This window comes from Protopterus annectens, chromosome 7.part1, assembly GCF_019279795.1.
Source record: "Protopterus annectens isolate FY-2018-M chromosome 7.part1, PAN1.0, whole genome shotgun sequence".
Classification (NCBI taxonomy): domain Eukaryota; kingdom Metazoa; phylum Chordata; order Ceratodontiformes; family Protopteridae; genus Protopterus; species Protopterus annectens.
This window is the reverse complement of record NC_056740.1, coordinates 389,242,779-389,258,137: the sequence shown is the minus strand read 5'-3', so window position 1 is coordinate 389,258,137 and position 15,359 is coordinate 389,242,779. Positions and strand designations below refer to the sequence as shown.

Sequence of the window (15,359 nt, the reverse complement as noted above, 5' to 3'; positions counted from 1 at the left end):
AGAAAGGTGTTTAAGTCCAGGATTGGACGCCAAGATTTGTCTTTTCTGGGTACCAGGAAAAGTCTTGAATAGAAACCGGGTCCTTTTTCCTCTTCTGGTACTAGTTGAATAGCCCCCCGTGCTCATGAGAGAAAGTACTTGTTTCTGGGCCTCTGCCCACTGATTTGGGGGCAGGTCTGGCCATCCATTTGGAATTGGCAACATGTGGAAATGAAATCTGTATCCCTGGGATACTGTATTTAAAACCCATTTGTCCTGGGTTATAAGTTGCCAGTTTTTTGCATGAAGAGCCAGTTTTCCCCCCAAAGGGGCGGCTAAAAGGTAAGTGCTTGGTAAGTGTAAAGGTAAGTCATTGAGACTGCTTACCATAGGGCGGTGTCTTGTTGTTTCCAGATTTGGAAGAGGAGGCACCCCATTGTTTTGTTCTGAAAGTCCCTTGGGACTGAAACCTGGTGCCTTTGGAATGTCTGGGTTTGACTTGAGTGGCTCTCGAAGGAACTGGAAAGGACCACTTCTTAGTAGGCCAGTGTCTACTAAATCTTGGAGGTTGTACTTGTAAGAAATCTTTCACAGTTTGCATAGATTTAGCTTTATCTTCCATTTTTTTTAGAACTTCTTCAGCCTTATTACAAAGAGACGGTCCTGTTGTAAAGGAGCATCTAACAATTTTGCTTTAACATGATCAGGCAGATTTTGCTCTTTGAGCCAAGCATGCCGTCTTAGCACAGACCCAGTCACATCAGCCCTGCAAGAGGCCTCCAAAGAATCAAAACCACATTGCAAAGTATGTTTTCCAACTTGTTCAGCTGAATGCAATAAATCCTGTAAATCTTTATTTTCCACACAGTCAGAAATCAACATCATTTTCTGTTTAAACAGTCCCATGATGTGCTGCTGATATTTTAGCATATGAAATTGACAGTTTAAAGCTCTGATTGCAAGGGTTGCAGAAGTGTAAACCTTCTTTACCCCATCTATCCAGCGCCCTGGAATCTCTATCAGAAGGGGTAGAATTTTTAGCAGTAGAAGCCTTAATGCCCTTGGGACCCTGAGAAATGGTTTCAGGATCTGCAACAGGATTTTTGAAAAGGAATTTGTGGGAGTCAGGAACCCTGTAGTATCTGTCTGGCTTACAAGATGTCGGAGGCAGAGAATCAGGAGCCATACTAGATTCTGAAAAAACATCAACAATGTCTAGAACAGGAGGTATAGCCAAAGGCCTATGCTGAGGAAGAAGAAGAAAAATCCCTAAGTCTCTTTTTAGATTCCGAAAAATCCTGACTTTCTCAGTGAAATGTTCCCTTAAGGTATGTAAAGTTTCCCCAAAAGAAAAATCCTCAGGGGTAGAAGCAGAAGGAATGGAATCTTCTGCATAAGAGTCCTCATAAGTAGGTATAGACAATTCCTGTTCATTAGAAGAGTCAGAAGAAATAGAATCCTGTTTAGAAGATTCATAATCAATGTCTTGACTAGGCCTATTGGGGGGGCGGGTCAGAGTAATTAAGTCTTCAGCCATTTTGAACATTTGTTTTTTAGGCATAGGGGCCTGCACATGTGGCCCAGGCGTCAGTATTTTAGGCATAGTTCGAGATTTTGGCCTTAGATTTGAAGATGGCGTCGGTCTAATTTACAAATCTGTAGGCCTGAAAACACCCTCAGAAGCCGGTGCCTGCACAGCGGCTCCAGTCCCATCCAAGGTAGAGACATCCGCGGGTTCCATAATTGAAGCATCTCGTGGCATACCGGACTCCGAATGGGTCTCAGTAGAGGCCTGCGAATCAGAAGTAGCAGGTATCAGGGGCTGCGAAAGCACCTCACTGAGTACCGTTGAACTGGCGACTGGCTTAGGAGAAGCGTCATCGGCAGTTTTGGACCTCAACGGCCTGTCTCTGTCTTTTTCTTTGTGTTTTTTTTTGTATTCCAGTAGTCTGATTGCAAACCGACAACATTTTTGGATAGTTAAAGCATGAGCCAAAGTATTTAGAAGCAAAAATGTACCGACGTTTGATAGTGCATTGATTAAATAAAGCACAAAACCGAAAGCAAGGTACGTTGTGGTCAGGGCCTAGGCAAGGAATACAGTACAAATGAAAATCCTTATGAGGTATTTGCTTCCCAAAAGTAATGCAATTATTAACTTTTACTGACATCGGTAAGGAGCAAGAAAGTTTCCCCAATGGGGTACTTAGCTTTTTAGTTGAAGATTTTGGATTTGAAACTCGAAAACGAACGCCGACCGGCACTTGCGAACTCCTCCTGCTTTGGGCACTGCATGGCAAGAAAGACTGATGTAATGGTGTCGGCTGCATGTTTTATACCCCTGATGACCTGATGTCATGGAAGAAGGGACAGCAACCGACGCAGGACCCAAGACTTTGTTAATCAGGCCGACTGAGGGCAACCTGCCAGCAGATTACCCAAATGTAATGACTGCAACAGTGAAACACGAAGAACATTCTTCCTTACAGACTGAATCGACTCGCACAAAAACAGATGTTTATACACCCTGATATGTCCACTTCAGTTGACTGCATAGATCATGGGGCCTTAAATCATTCTAGGCACTTATTTGTTGAGGACATGCTGCAGGTACTAATGGAGGCAAGAGAGTCTGTTACTAGAGAATCATATTAGCAAATGGAATAGGTTTACTAGTTGGTGCCAGCAACATAACCAGTGCCCATTCAAGGCTAATTGTTCTCTGTTTCTACAGTATTTGTGCGAATTACTATCCTATGGCCTTTTTTTATTCCTCTGTCAAGGTTCATTTGTTTGCCATTTCAGCATGTCTGCCCATGGATCTTCCTCTTTCAGTGCAGTCATATGTCAAAATCTTCTTGAATGGGGTTTTGCATAAAAGGACTCCCAAGAAAACTAGTGGCCACTCCTTGGGATCTTAATTTTGTGTTGGGGAAATTAAGACTTGCTCCATTTGAACCAGGTAGTCTGGCTGACTTGAGGTCCTTAACATGAAAAAACTCCATAGGGACAAGGTTTCTTTTAGCAAAGTCTACTGCAGCAGTGATCAATACAAAGAACATAGTACAGTCATGCAAGTTGAACTTAGTGTAACATTAGATGTTTGAATGATCACTGTTGCAGTAGCTGCTCCCTCCCTCCATCCCTTTGTGTTTTGGTGTGTTTTTTATGCCCTGGTGTGGACATTAATTTTTTTGTTCCTAGTATTGTCCTTTTCAAGGCTGAGCCTCCCTCTCTCTGCTGGCAGGATCGCTCTTAAAAGCTTCACTCCCACACTCTCTTTGTCAGCTCAGCTCAAGCTGCTTGTCAGTTTGGGTGCATGAAAGGTACCCTGAAGCTTTGAAAGTTGGCTGGCTGTTATATCCATGGCAGGATGTAACCCATATAGCTGAGGCTACTGCAGCAGTGATAATTTGAATATCTACTGTTATGGTAAGCTCGCCTTACACAACTGTGCTTTGCTTCTGTATCTTTCATAGTTGTGCTTGAAGCAGTTAGCCCAAATCCCTGCCCGTTCCAAACAGGTCTCCAAAACCCATTGCTTTTGCACTCTAAGTAGGCATTTCCTACTCTTTCAAAACTGTAATCAAGTAGTGCTACCCACCTCTGTGGTTCACCAAAACCTTCTGTAATGTATGTAAGAATAACAGCTGAAACTTCTTTGTATAACGTACAACCCTGTTTTAAAAAATTCAGTACTATTCAATAAAATTCATTGAGTGCACATTTTCCACTGCTATTATTAAAGCAGTCTATTTACAAATCCTAAACCCACCAACCAGTTGTTGCTAGAACATACTGTTATTTTTTTTTCTTCTGTGAGGTAGGCACTGAAGGAAGATCCCACAGTTCAGTCTGCAAAAAGACAATGAATTTACATGACTGCCTCAAGGAAGGACAATCCAGCCTCCTTTATTGATCCTGGTCAGGGAACTTGAAATTCCTCCCTTTAATTCCAAGAGGTTGATGGCAAGGAGTTACATCTCCTAAAAACAGTCATCTATGACTAATATAACAGTGTAATGCCCTCCCAAAAAACATAATTTCTTACCCATAGCATTTTTCATCGTTACTTTGATTTGTACAGACTTGCACAAAACTAGAAGAAAAAAGAGAGGGAAGTAAACTTGTAGTTTTCAGGTTCATTTTTGTGGTTTTCCATATTCATTTTAGTAATATCCTATGGCATGGCCACCTTCAAATTTATCTTCTCCCTTCATACACTGCTTTAAGTTCAGGTCACCAATTTTTTTTTGTCCCATAGTTACTCCATTTTAACTAAAACATCAACTGACATGGTTCAGTGTATAAAAGCCTCCTTTCAAAAAGCCCACCTAATGTTGACCTACTTTGTAACTTTGAATATTGGCTATCCCGTAGCTGGTAACTGCAGCTCACTCCAGCAACCAGCAATAAAAAAAAATACTTTGGGGTCAGGGGTACTTAGTAATGTAGTCTCTTTACTTACTGCCACTGTGGCACCTCACAGTCATTTATTCTTCCACTGGGGTACTCTTTCCTTCTGTTGTGATAACTTCTAAAAGGTGGGGGAAAGATGTCAATCAACTCCCCCACCCGCCACTACTACTGTCACTGAGGTATTAACCCCAAATATCCCTCTGTCTCTTCTTGATCCATGGGCCCAGTAACTGATTCTGCCTACATGGCATCATTAGCTCCAGTAAAAGTCTTAACTCCATTCAGAAGTATGATTTAAAAAAAAATAACTAATACACCTACATGAATAAAAGTTTACAGTCCTTGCATAGACACAATGCCAAAATACATTTGGCTGTCCTGCACCTTGTATCCATAACATTGTCCTGCTAACCTGATATCCCTTTTTCACCATAAAAATAGCATTTCTCCAAAAGTCGATAACAAGGAAATTACTGTGCCTTTCTGTAAGTGTGTCAGAAAGTGAAATATCAATTGTTTGGACTTTTTTAATGACAGAGAACTCAGAACAGAGATTCTGTGCGCACACACAAGAATTATTTCCTCTTCATTCAGTCCCATCCAGTTTGCCAGCTGCTGCCTACAAAGCGATAACAGATTCCTAGCCTGTTACTTGGTCTGGGATCCCTATAAAGTATATGTTCTTGCACATGGCTTGATCCTCCATCTCTGTCAGCTTGGATTCTAACAGAACCATTTTCACCTGGTTATATCAGCTGCCAGAGTTTTAGTAGTCCTATCCTTTTGCAACTCTAACATGAAAGCAACAGCTTTAGCTCTTTCAGTTTCTTATCAGACAGGAAAGCATGCTCATCCCATTTTCCCCCATCTGTGTAAGTTTATCAAGCACCAGCTGTATTCCTTGCTGGCCTGCTACTGGGAAAGCTGCATTCCTGTCGACTCCTTTTTCCATCGGCCGGCCAATTTCTATGGAATAATTGCTGATTAGACTCTAGGGCTCGTGTACTATTTTGTTTCTTTTTTCTCTACAGTCAAATGGGTGTTCAAGTCATTCAAACTCTGCTGCCAAATTCTAATAGTCTTCCTAAAGCTGTTGCACAGACCAGCAACCTCTTTTCAAATTAAGGCACTTTTGGATCTCGTCAAGAAAAATGAACCAGCAGAAATGTTCTTCAGTTTTTTTAAAATTAGTACACATTTAAAACAAGCAAAGCTTTCGGGTTACCCCTGCCTCAATGCTTTTCATTAACATTTTAAAGCACACATTTTTAAATATCAAAGCAATATACATCATATGACACAGCCAGCCTATAGAAAATGAGAATCAATTAAAAGACTTTTGCATCTCAGTCATAGCCCACCATATGGAAATCCACAAATGCACATTACTTGAATATGAATAATGGCTTTCTGTTTACAGTATTTTGTTGACCTGAAATGAAAGTTGCTCAGAATAACTTCCCACTCCTTATCTGTAAAGTCTACTGTTGGTTTTGATGCGTGTTCTCTCATTTGTTTTTCTCTCTTGACAGATTCATACTGTTGTTAGGGAAGAAAAGTTTCATAAAACAAATGCATTTTTCCTATTTCAGAAGCAAAATAATTTTGAGGAAGAAACCAGAATTCTCCTCTCTAAATGTGTTCATTATATTAAGTTTATTTGTAAAGAAAGACTGCATTTTATTTTGATTGTAATACACAAAAATGATTTATCAGTTGCTATTGTGCAAGAAAAAATAATGAATAGAAGTCCTATAGACTTACTAAACCCATGTGTGCTATTAGAAAAAATATTGAGATCACTTTTTACAAAACATGTTTTCAAGTAAAGATGCAGTGTGTATCCTTGTTTTCTTGGTTTTTATATTTGATTTTTTAAGAAGGATGACAGTGCATTACGCATGTCATTCTTCTGTGGAACCTCGATAATTGGATGGGTACCTACCTAGCCTTTCTGGAGAAGGGGGAATGGACTAAGGGTAGTCGCTTGCAAGGTGCATTTGTTTGTAAGACTGAATTACCTCCAAATTTCCATGATCCTCTGATCAAGGAGAGGTCACTGTAACAGTAAATCTTAACATTTGGGTTCATCTGCCATATGTGTTCACATTCTTGGCCAGAAATTTCATCATTCTTGCCTCAGTTCCTATAAAGTCCAATGTTGCATTTACTCCATTACAGTGAACCTTGCTTGTTTGGTGTGTGAGGCTCCTACCTGAAGTCAGCATTGCTAAGAGCTTTTTTCAGTTCTTAACACCCCATGTGACCTTCATAGGGAATTGAATGTATAAGGCTATTGTGGATTAAGTAAATAATACTACAAAACTTGTAATTGCATAATAGTACAATAAAGAAGAACAGGTGTGATAGGATAATACTTTTACTGTTAGTGACTTCATCTCTAAGATTTGATTTTACAATAGTAACCCTAATATACAGCTGTAATATCTTCTGTGGTGATGGATCAATGTAACATTTTTTGCATGTTTTTTGCCCCAGTGTCTCTTGACCATCAAGCCTCCCCCTGATCAGACATTACGCTGCCAAAAGGAAAACATCATCCAGGCAGCCATGAGATTGCATTGTGCTCTTTAAGGCATCCGGGCAGTGAGAATATTCATTTTTATGGCCTAAACCTGCGCCAAGTGGTAATTTGAGCACTTGCCTCACTTCAAGAGCTGCCTATGACCTTCCCATGCACGCATGCTCCTTTACATGTACCAACATGGGCTACCATCAGTGGCTTTGGTGCCTATGTCAACATCGTCTCAGCATTAGAACAGTTTTGCAAGCAGAAAACAGCCCTCTCTCCTAAAACATTGATGCTTACTTGAGTTGACTGAGTTGTAATCAGGGTTTTATCCCTGTGTGCAGTGGTGCAGCCATGGGTCAGTTTAACATTTAATTGTAACATTTGGTAGATTCCCAAACAGTGTTAATGTACTAGTTTGTTCACTTAAAATTTCCCTGTACCACTGCAGTGCCAAAACCTATCTGACCTATGGACTGTGCATCCCGCTAATAGTACTTATAAAGGTGTGAACAATATATCATGTCAACTTCTGAATTGTCTGAACTGTGCTGATGTAGCTACTGCCCTAGTGGAATAAGCTCTTGCTGTGCTTTGAAGGGGTTCACAATGTTTGTCATAGCAAAATGAAGTAAAGTGAGACCATCACATATAAAGAATATTTATTGACTAGTAGACCTTTTTTTTTATCTTTTTTTGAAAGGAAGTACGATTGTCAGCCTTTTATTAAGTTGTTAGTCTTACTTGTCTAAGAAAATTCAAGAAATGTCGATTTTGCTGACCATTATTTTGATAGTCTATTCATTTGCAGTTTTTAGTAAAACTAATCGAAAGTGACTGCTGTCACTACTTTAGGCAAGAAATGGATTTGACTTCAGTGAGATATTTTCACTGTGGAATACCAAGTAAAGTGGTGTACATGACAGCTTTGCACTATGAAGTTCTTTCAGAAGTAACAGCAACCAGAAAAAATGCTTTCGATAACCGGTATTTTAACTCTTGTATTTGTAGGTTCAAAGGTAAATAATGTTACTTTCTGCAAAGTGAAGTTTAAATCCCAAGGTGGAGAGAAATTAACTCTTTCAGGTATTAATGGATGACCCCTTTAAAGTGTTTGTCACACTTTGAGTGCATTGTGACAGGCAAGTTAACTGCCACAATCCATCTTGCCCCGGTCATTTCATATTTATTTCAGCCATGTTTTGAATAAAAAACTTCAAAAACTTTTTATTCAAACCTTGGCTCAAATAAATGTAGAATTTCCCTGGGCTTGTCCGTAGACTTTAATGGACGCTTTTCTGCTCCTGTGTAGAAAGCTTTTGGATGAGTTTCACACTTTCACAGAGTTGATGTCACTGAGGTTAAAGATAATCTTTAAGTTTCAGTGGCATCAGCTCAGGGAAAATGAATTTGAGTGCTGGTGAAAATTATTTGTGGAAGAAAAATATTCATTAATTGGGCAAAAATGCTAATTGGCACTTTATATGTATGTAGGATGCTGCTAAAAAGTAAGTCGCCGAGTGCGACACTACTTTAAGGAAAACCTTGAAAGAAGGATAGCATAATGTCTTTGGGATTAACGGATGACGAGCAGAGGTTGCAGGAGCACAAACCGTGATTGAGTACCAAGCAGACAGATCTGTAATTATAAGTGAATATGCATCCTAGATATGTTTGATTGTAAAACAATCAGTTTGTTTTGGTTGAATACCCAGTATGTCAACAAATTGCAGTGGCACATAGAAAAATTGTACAACAGTGGAGATTAGCAAGTTTATTTACTCACTGTTATACAGTTTGAGTTCATCTCTATAGAGATGCACCAGTGTATGCAGCAAGGGTGTTGAGGTACCCCACCTCTTGTCAGGACATTAATTTGTAATGTTCTTATAGCTTTTTTTGATGGTTCAGTGATGTGCGGTCATTGAAACAGGAGTCAAAATTTTGTTGATGGTTCCTCGTGTAATCATGAAGGTATAGGAGAATGTAAAGGATCTTACCACATTGACATAGTCTGGGAAACAATCCTCTTTTACTTCTGTAATCAAGATTTACTTGGATGTGGCTTTTTGTGTTCCAAAAATTGTGTCAAAAAAGCAGTTGCTGTTGAAAATCAAAAATTCTGTTCCTCCTCATTGATAAGTGAGTTTTAAAATCTGGATTTTGGATATTACATTAAATGTTTATTGCTTTATTTTTAGGTTCCAGAGTACTAAATCTGGAAAGGTCTACCTCCACAGAGACATAAGACTCTTATTTTCTCGGAAGTCCATGGAAGTTGATAGTGGTGCTGCATATGAACTTAAGTCGTATACAGAAGCTCCAGCAAATCCTTGTTTTTCACCAAGATGTTAGTCAACTGTGAAACTAAGTGGATATTCTTACATTCAGAAGACTGAAGAGAATTTGTTATTCAGCAGAGATGGAACAAATAATTTGCACTAGTCTGCAAGAGTGTGATTTCTTACAAGACACACCGGGCCCATTTGTAAAACATTTGTTGAATGAAGACTTTGTGATTTGTCATCATGAGCCATCCTGAATGAGTCATATCTTAAGGTTCTTCCTTTCTTCCAGTCAGTATTCAGCATTTTTTTCCACACATTCTTACAGTTAGTGGTTGGTACACACCCATGATAGTGCCCACAAAAATGTAACAATTTGTCTGTGTAAGCCCACTCATTCCCTGTGTCCACCATTTCCTTTTTGCCACCCACAGAGTTCAAGACTGTAATGCTGTTATCAGTAAAAGTTCCTGCATTGCAAGCTTTCTTTTTCTTTAATGTTCTTTATGGCAGTTAAAACTCTGTGGGACTGGTGTGTGTGTCTGTTGTGATCTAAGCTTGCATAGGACAGAATTTATTACTGGAAATGTAGTTTGGAGGATTGGTAGAGCCCTAGTCCTCCTAGAGTAAGTCTGAGTTTTGCTTGGCCTTATGGTTTTGCATCAGGCCATTCCCCTCCCCAGTCAGTATAGTCATAAACCTGTTCCAGTCCCTTTTGGTTGCAACAAAGCAAAAGGCCTGAAGCAGTGCTCTTCCAGCTCCCACAGAGGAAGGAGTTGATCTTGAGATAATTTCACTGTCTACCCTCTCTTCACTCAGCTGAAACTTGGAGATGTCCTACCTCATTTTGAAAATTGGCACCTCAGGGTCACTCGTTCTCCAATCGGCATACTGACTGACCAAGATTCTTCTATGCTCTTCCAAGTTCTAACAAAGATGTTGGTCCTGGTTAAGGAGTGGCTTTTTGAAGACCTCTTACATAAGGACTTGTGTGGTGGAACCACCAGGCCTAGCACAAACTTCTCTTTTGGCATGTGTGGGACCTTGATCTGCTAGACACCTGGCAAAAGCCCTCTCCATTCTCATTTGAGAGTATATGTGCACAGTTCCCTTGTTTCTGGTTGTATGGAGGATGAAAAAGGCTCCTTCCCCACTTGAATTCTCTTTGAAAGGTTAGGTATTTTTTAATGCTTTTGTTTCCAAAATGGGCAAGAACAAGCGAGTCTTTCTGCTTATCTATGTCTCTTCTTAGATAGCCTTTTGTTTGGAGGATCTTTATAGGTCTTGGGGTCAAGCATGCTTTGAAACCCCTTGTCATTGTCTCCATAGAACCAGCTTTCAGCCATGCTACCATGGAAACCCAGAGGTACCTCTTTCTTTATTTTTGTAGCCCCAGGAGTGTGAATGGCTAGCATAAGCCCCCATCCATTTGGTGAAATTTGCTGCGTAAGCATCTTGGATCTAACTCTTATATGGGCTCTGCAGTAATTTTATTCTCCCATGTCAGCTATCAAGGATACTGGAACTTTGGACACTAAGACAAGTGTAGCAAAAAGATATAGTTCTCTGCCAGACTTGAACTTAAGGCCTTTTCTGGGTTCCGGTGCGTACCTCACGAGACATTTCTCTGTGAGCTGCAACACCAAAACCAGAAGGCTGCAGTACCACTTCACTGTAGAGCGGTATGGCTGAAAAGCACAATCACTGCAGCTTTAGTCTCCAACAAGAAACCAAGCACATTGCGGTGATCCCTAAGGACAGCTACTTGGCTGTATTCTAACAGAGACAGCCACTCTAGAAGAGTTAATCTTTGACTTTGTCCAGTTTTCTTGCACCCATGTACATCATAACAGTAGCTGATCTAGTACAGTTGTCTCTGTTAGGTAGCTGTCCTTGGGGATTGCCCTGATGTGCTTGGTTTCTTTTTGGAGGTTTAAGTTGCAGCGATTGTCCTTTTCAGCCATACTGCTGTACGTCGATACAGTGCTGCAGCCTTCTGGTTTTGGTGTTGTCGCAGAAAAATGTCTTACAAGCTACACACCAGAACCCCCTTTTTTATTTCCATCTTATTTGTCTAAATTCTTGTCCATCCAAATGAAATTCATGCTGGACAAACTTGATCACCTCCTGTAATCTGGTATTGTAGGAGAGCCTCTTCCAAACTTTGTTGTCACTTAGGTGGGCTGTCATGTAACTGTCTGCATTTGGATTGTGGAGATGATGGGGTCACAGGCACAAGTATGTGCCTGCACAGAATGGCTTGGCTGATGTTACCCTCTTTTTAGGCCCTCTCATTTTGAGTATTCTGGGCTGGCTGGTTGTTTAGGAGGTACTCTCTGTTCAGGTATTCCAGGCCATGATGGGTGGCCTGCTAAGGAAGAAACAGGGCCCTTCCTCCCTGAAGGAACCATTTCCTCTCTTTTTGGTCCTCCCTTAATTCTTCTAAGAGGAGGAATTTTTTACTGCCATATAGCCAAAGATGAGCATTCCTTAGATATCCCCTGTTGCTGGATGCAAACCACAAGAGGTGTTATTTCTGTTGGTCACCTTGCTACACATTCTTCTCCATTCTGATCCGGCCATGTGGGAGGGAGCATCTGAAAGTTGTGATCAGGAAAATCCTTTTTTATTTTGAGGCAGAGGAACTGAAGTTTGATGGCCTTTGATCACCCCAATTTCCTTTTGTGTATTTCTTCTTTGAACATCAAATGGCAGTTCTCCATTCAAGCTGTTAGGATAGGCCCAGTGTCTGCAGCTTGGTGAACAGCAAAGGGTGCCCTGCTTTTAGGAGAAAAGGAAGCCAGCCCTTCTGCCCTGTTCTCAACAGGACAGGAAGAGTATTTCCATCCAGTTCTTTGCCCTGCTGTCTGTGCTGTCCAGGGTGGAATTCTGATGTCCCATGCCTCCCCCAGACTGCTTGTTACTGGGTGGTTGTTTGTCCTTGACAGATTTGCATAGTTATTTGTGATCATCATAGTAGTTCCCACCATTTTGCTGTAGATGGGCATCATTTTTGGTTTGAGTTTCCTCCCTGATGTTCCATTAGAATCCAGATCCTTCCCAGATATTGGCTGATGTGGCAGAAGTCTGTGAAGGTTTTAACTCCAGCGTACCATCTTAATGAATGAAAGATTACCCAGGAGGTTGTGTTTTTAACCCATTAGTTAATGCAGTTTATGGCCCAAGTTTGAAAGCAGTTGTATCCTCAGAGAAAGATTGCTGTTGCATTCATTCTAATTCCATGACACATCTGCAGATGTGGATGTTAAGGTTCCTGAGGAGGCAGAGCCGTCTCTGTCTTTCTACTGCTGTAGAATCCCATGTCTGTATGCTCTGGTTGGGGGGGAAATAGTCCCGCTAAACCCTGGCTAGGATTTATCACTACTAATGCATGGTTTGCTTCCCTGTTTTGAGTAGCTCAGCTGGGCACCCTTTTGATTGTTGCTGTGTGACCCATCTTTCTGCCTGAGTGGGTCTGTTAACCATTTGGAGTTCAGGTAGTGTTCCTGGACCTCTGGATGTGGAGTGCAGCTTGGACTGTCCTCCAGTTTGGCATCCAGTCCACAAAATTGTGGTGTGTTTATTATGCAAAAGGGGTATGAAGCTTCACCATTCCCGCCTTGCAAGGGAGTTGCAGCTCTTGTGGTATCTGGCCATGGTCTTTGGCTAGAACAGCTCTACCAGTCTTCTCCTTCAGCTGTGACTAGAATTTTTTTGGGGGGGCCAAGGCTTCCAGAGTTGGGGCACTCAAGAGGTCAGCTCTTCCATCACAGTTTCCCTTCCTTCTACTTAGTGAGTCAGAAGGCGGAGGAGGTTTAGGATGGTCATGTTTTTCCTTTTCTGGGTTGGGGTCTTCCTCTTCATTTACTCACTGCTCTCACTGACTGCATCAAACATATTCTGTGTGTCTTTCAGGAGCCCAGATACGATGAAAATGAAAATATCCCTACTCCCAAGCAAGAATGCCTGTCACTTTTTGAGAAACGGCCAGCTCCACTTCAGGTGCGCTTCTCCTCATTTTGCCAGCTTTGCTGGGTGGAACTTCATGGGCTAGGATTTACTGGGAAGCCAGTAGAGAGATGCTATATGATGTGTGAAGCATGTTTTCAGTATTTGCTCTAAAATATTTTTATTGGAGAGACAAATATCATGGTCTATGCTGTCATATTTCTGCATGATTAATGATTTCAGCATGATAATAAGTCTTCACTTAGAAAGACTGATTTTCAAGACTCTGGCTGCTGAGCTCTCTTCTGCATTCCTACCATGTTGGATATTCAGCTCACCTGTAGGATCTGTTATGGTAATTCCTGAATATTAGATTTAGTAGATGTGTTCTTACTTTCTCAGTTGATCTGTGAGAGGGCCTTCCTGGACTGGTTAGGAATGACATCCCTCCACTCCCCTAATGGCCCTCCAGCTAGCCTCCATTTTTGGAGTTGCCTGTTAAGTTGAGAAGTCGTCATTTGTTAGCAGTGGAGGTACCAAATTGTCATAATTTCTTGAACTGGCAGGTACTTTTTGGCAGATGAACCGATGAAATTGTACTTTGCCAGAGCATACATCAACATGGATTACACATTTGTCTGTCAGTTTGGAAGCTTCTAAAAATATATGCTGAATTCTGATTGGTGTAAAGGATGAACAACCTTAGGATCCACCACAGGGAAGGCCTTGATATGGTAAGAGTGTATCTGTTATTTCCCAAGTAGACTGGAAAAGAACCCTTATTGTTGCTTTTCTGTACTGTTACGAAACCACTTTATTGGATGTGTTGCAATAGTCCACCCCATATTTAGTTTACTTGTTTATATGTTGTCAGTTATTTAATATTTAAATTAATGTTTCATTTACTATGTGTTGTCTGTCTTTAGTGTTCTAATGTAGTTCAGAAATGTGCAAAAATGATTGTATTTTTGACATTATTGATATTGAAATCTAAATATATACATTTTATATATATATATATATATGTATGTGTATATATATATATATATATATATATATATATATATATATATAAAAAATCATATTCCAAGATCTGCATCTGTGCATTATTTAAGTAATGGTGCCTTCATTTCTAACACTTTAACAAAGGAACGGAGATGAATTAAAAAAAAAAACAGGCAAAAGAGTACTTGGAACTTTTCCTCTTCACAATTTTGATAGTTTGTCTTTTTGATTCTGGCTTAAATGAGATTGCAGAACTCTAGAATTGAATGTTGCATGAAATTACAGTTATTGAGCTAAATGTTTATTGCATGTATAGACCACATTCCATGGCTTCTTTACTGTGATTGGTCACGACTGTAGCGCTTCCCAACTTTATCAAACAAAATGTGTGACTCATGATCTGTTGTCAGTTTTCATTCTGTCCTCAACTGATGGTTTGGATCAGATTCAGCTGTTGCTAAAGCTCTTGGCAACCAAAAACTCTTGAGCTTCTCCCTTACCCATAATGCACCAATTTCAGTTATCTCAGATCTTATTTGCCACTTCAAGCAAAAGAAGTGGTCTTCCATCACTCTCGAGCGTACAGCGGATGAGTTTCATATTGTCTTTCCAACCTTGTTTAAAAATATCTTGTCCCTTATCTCCATCTATAAAATTCATGTGATTTTCTTACAATTTCTTATACTTCTTTCTACCTTTAGTACATTTTCTGTAACTCTCAGATAATGTTGTTAGTATCTTTCTCCCCCCTACAACATTGTCGTAGTTCCTATTTTTACCATTGCTGGTATTTCCATTTTCCTTTTTATGCATCTGTTGTTTGGGTCCTTTCCATTTGCAAGAAGATTGTTCTGTATGTCATGGTTTTAACCCTCGTGCTTTAATAGAGAGGAAAAATAAACTGATTCTAAAAGATTGTCTTCCTTCATCTTTTGGAGAGGCTATATTGGAGGGTTCTTCCTCCACTAAGTCAAAAAGTTCAAAACTCAAAAATTCCTCTTCTCTGAAGCCATTTTCCTCCTCCTCAGCTTCAGACTCCTTGAAAAAGATGTCTCAGAAGGATCCAGTCTCAACCCGGACCCTAAAAAGGTTAAAATCTATGACACTGTCAAAGAAACCTCATCAAGTTTGATGCCACCTAAGTCTGATCCAGTGTAGATAAAGCTCTCTCAGCCGACTTTGATCCAGGGCAA

General features: G+C 40.3%; 1 protein-coding gene across 1 annotated transcript in view; it reads left to right on the top strand.

The window, feature by feature from the left end:
- The window catches only part of FAM214A (family with sequence similarity 214 member A), a 1,637,733-nt gene extending 1,623,666 nt beyond the window's left edge, over positions 1-14,067 (top strand). Inside the window, exon 11 of the mRNA XM_044078844.1 lies at positions 9,130-14,067. Coding sequence (XP_043934779.1) covers positions 9,130-9,144 — 15 coding nt within the window. The 3' untranslated portion in view covers positions 9,145-14,067. The remainder of the gene's footprint in view (positions 1-9,129) is intronic.
- Positions 14,068-15,359: the final 1,292 nt, after the last annotated feature.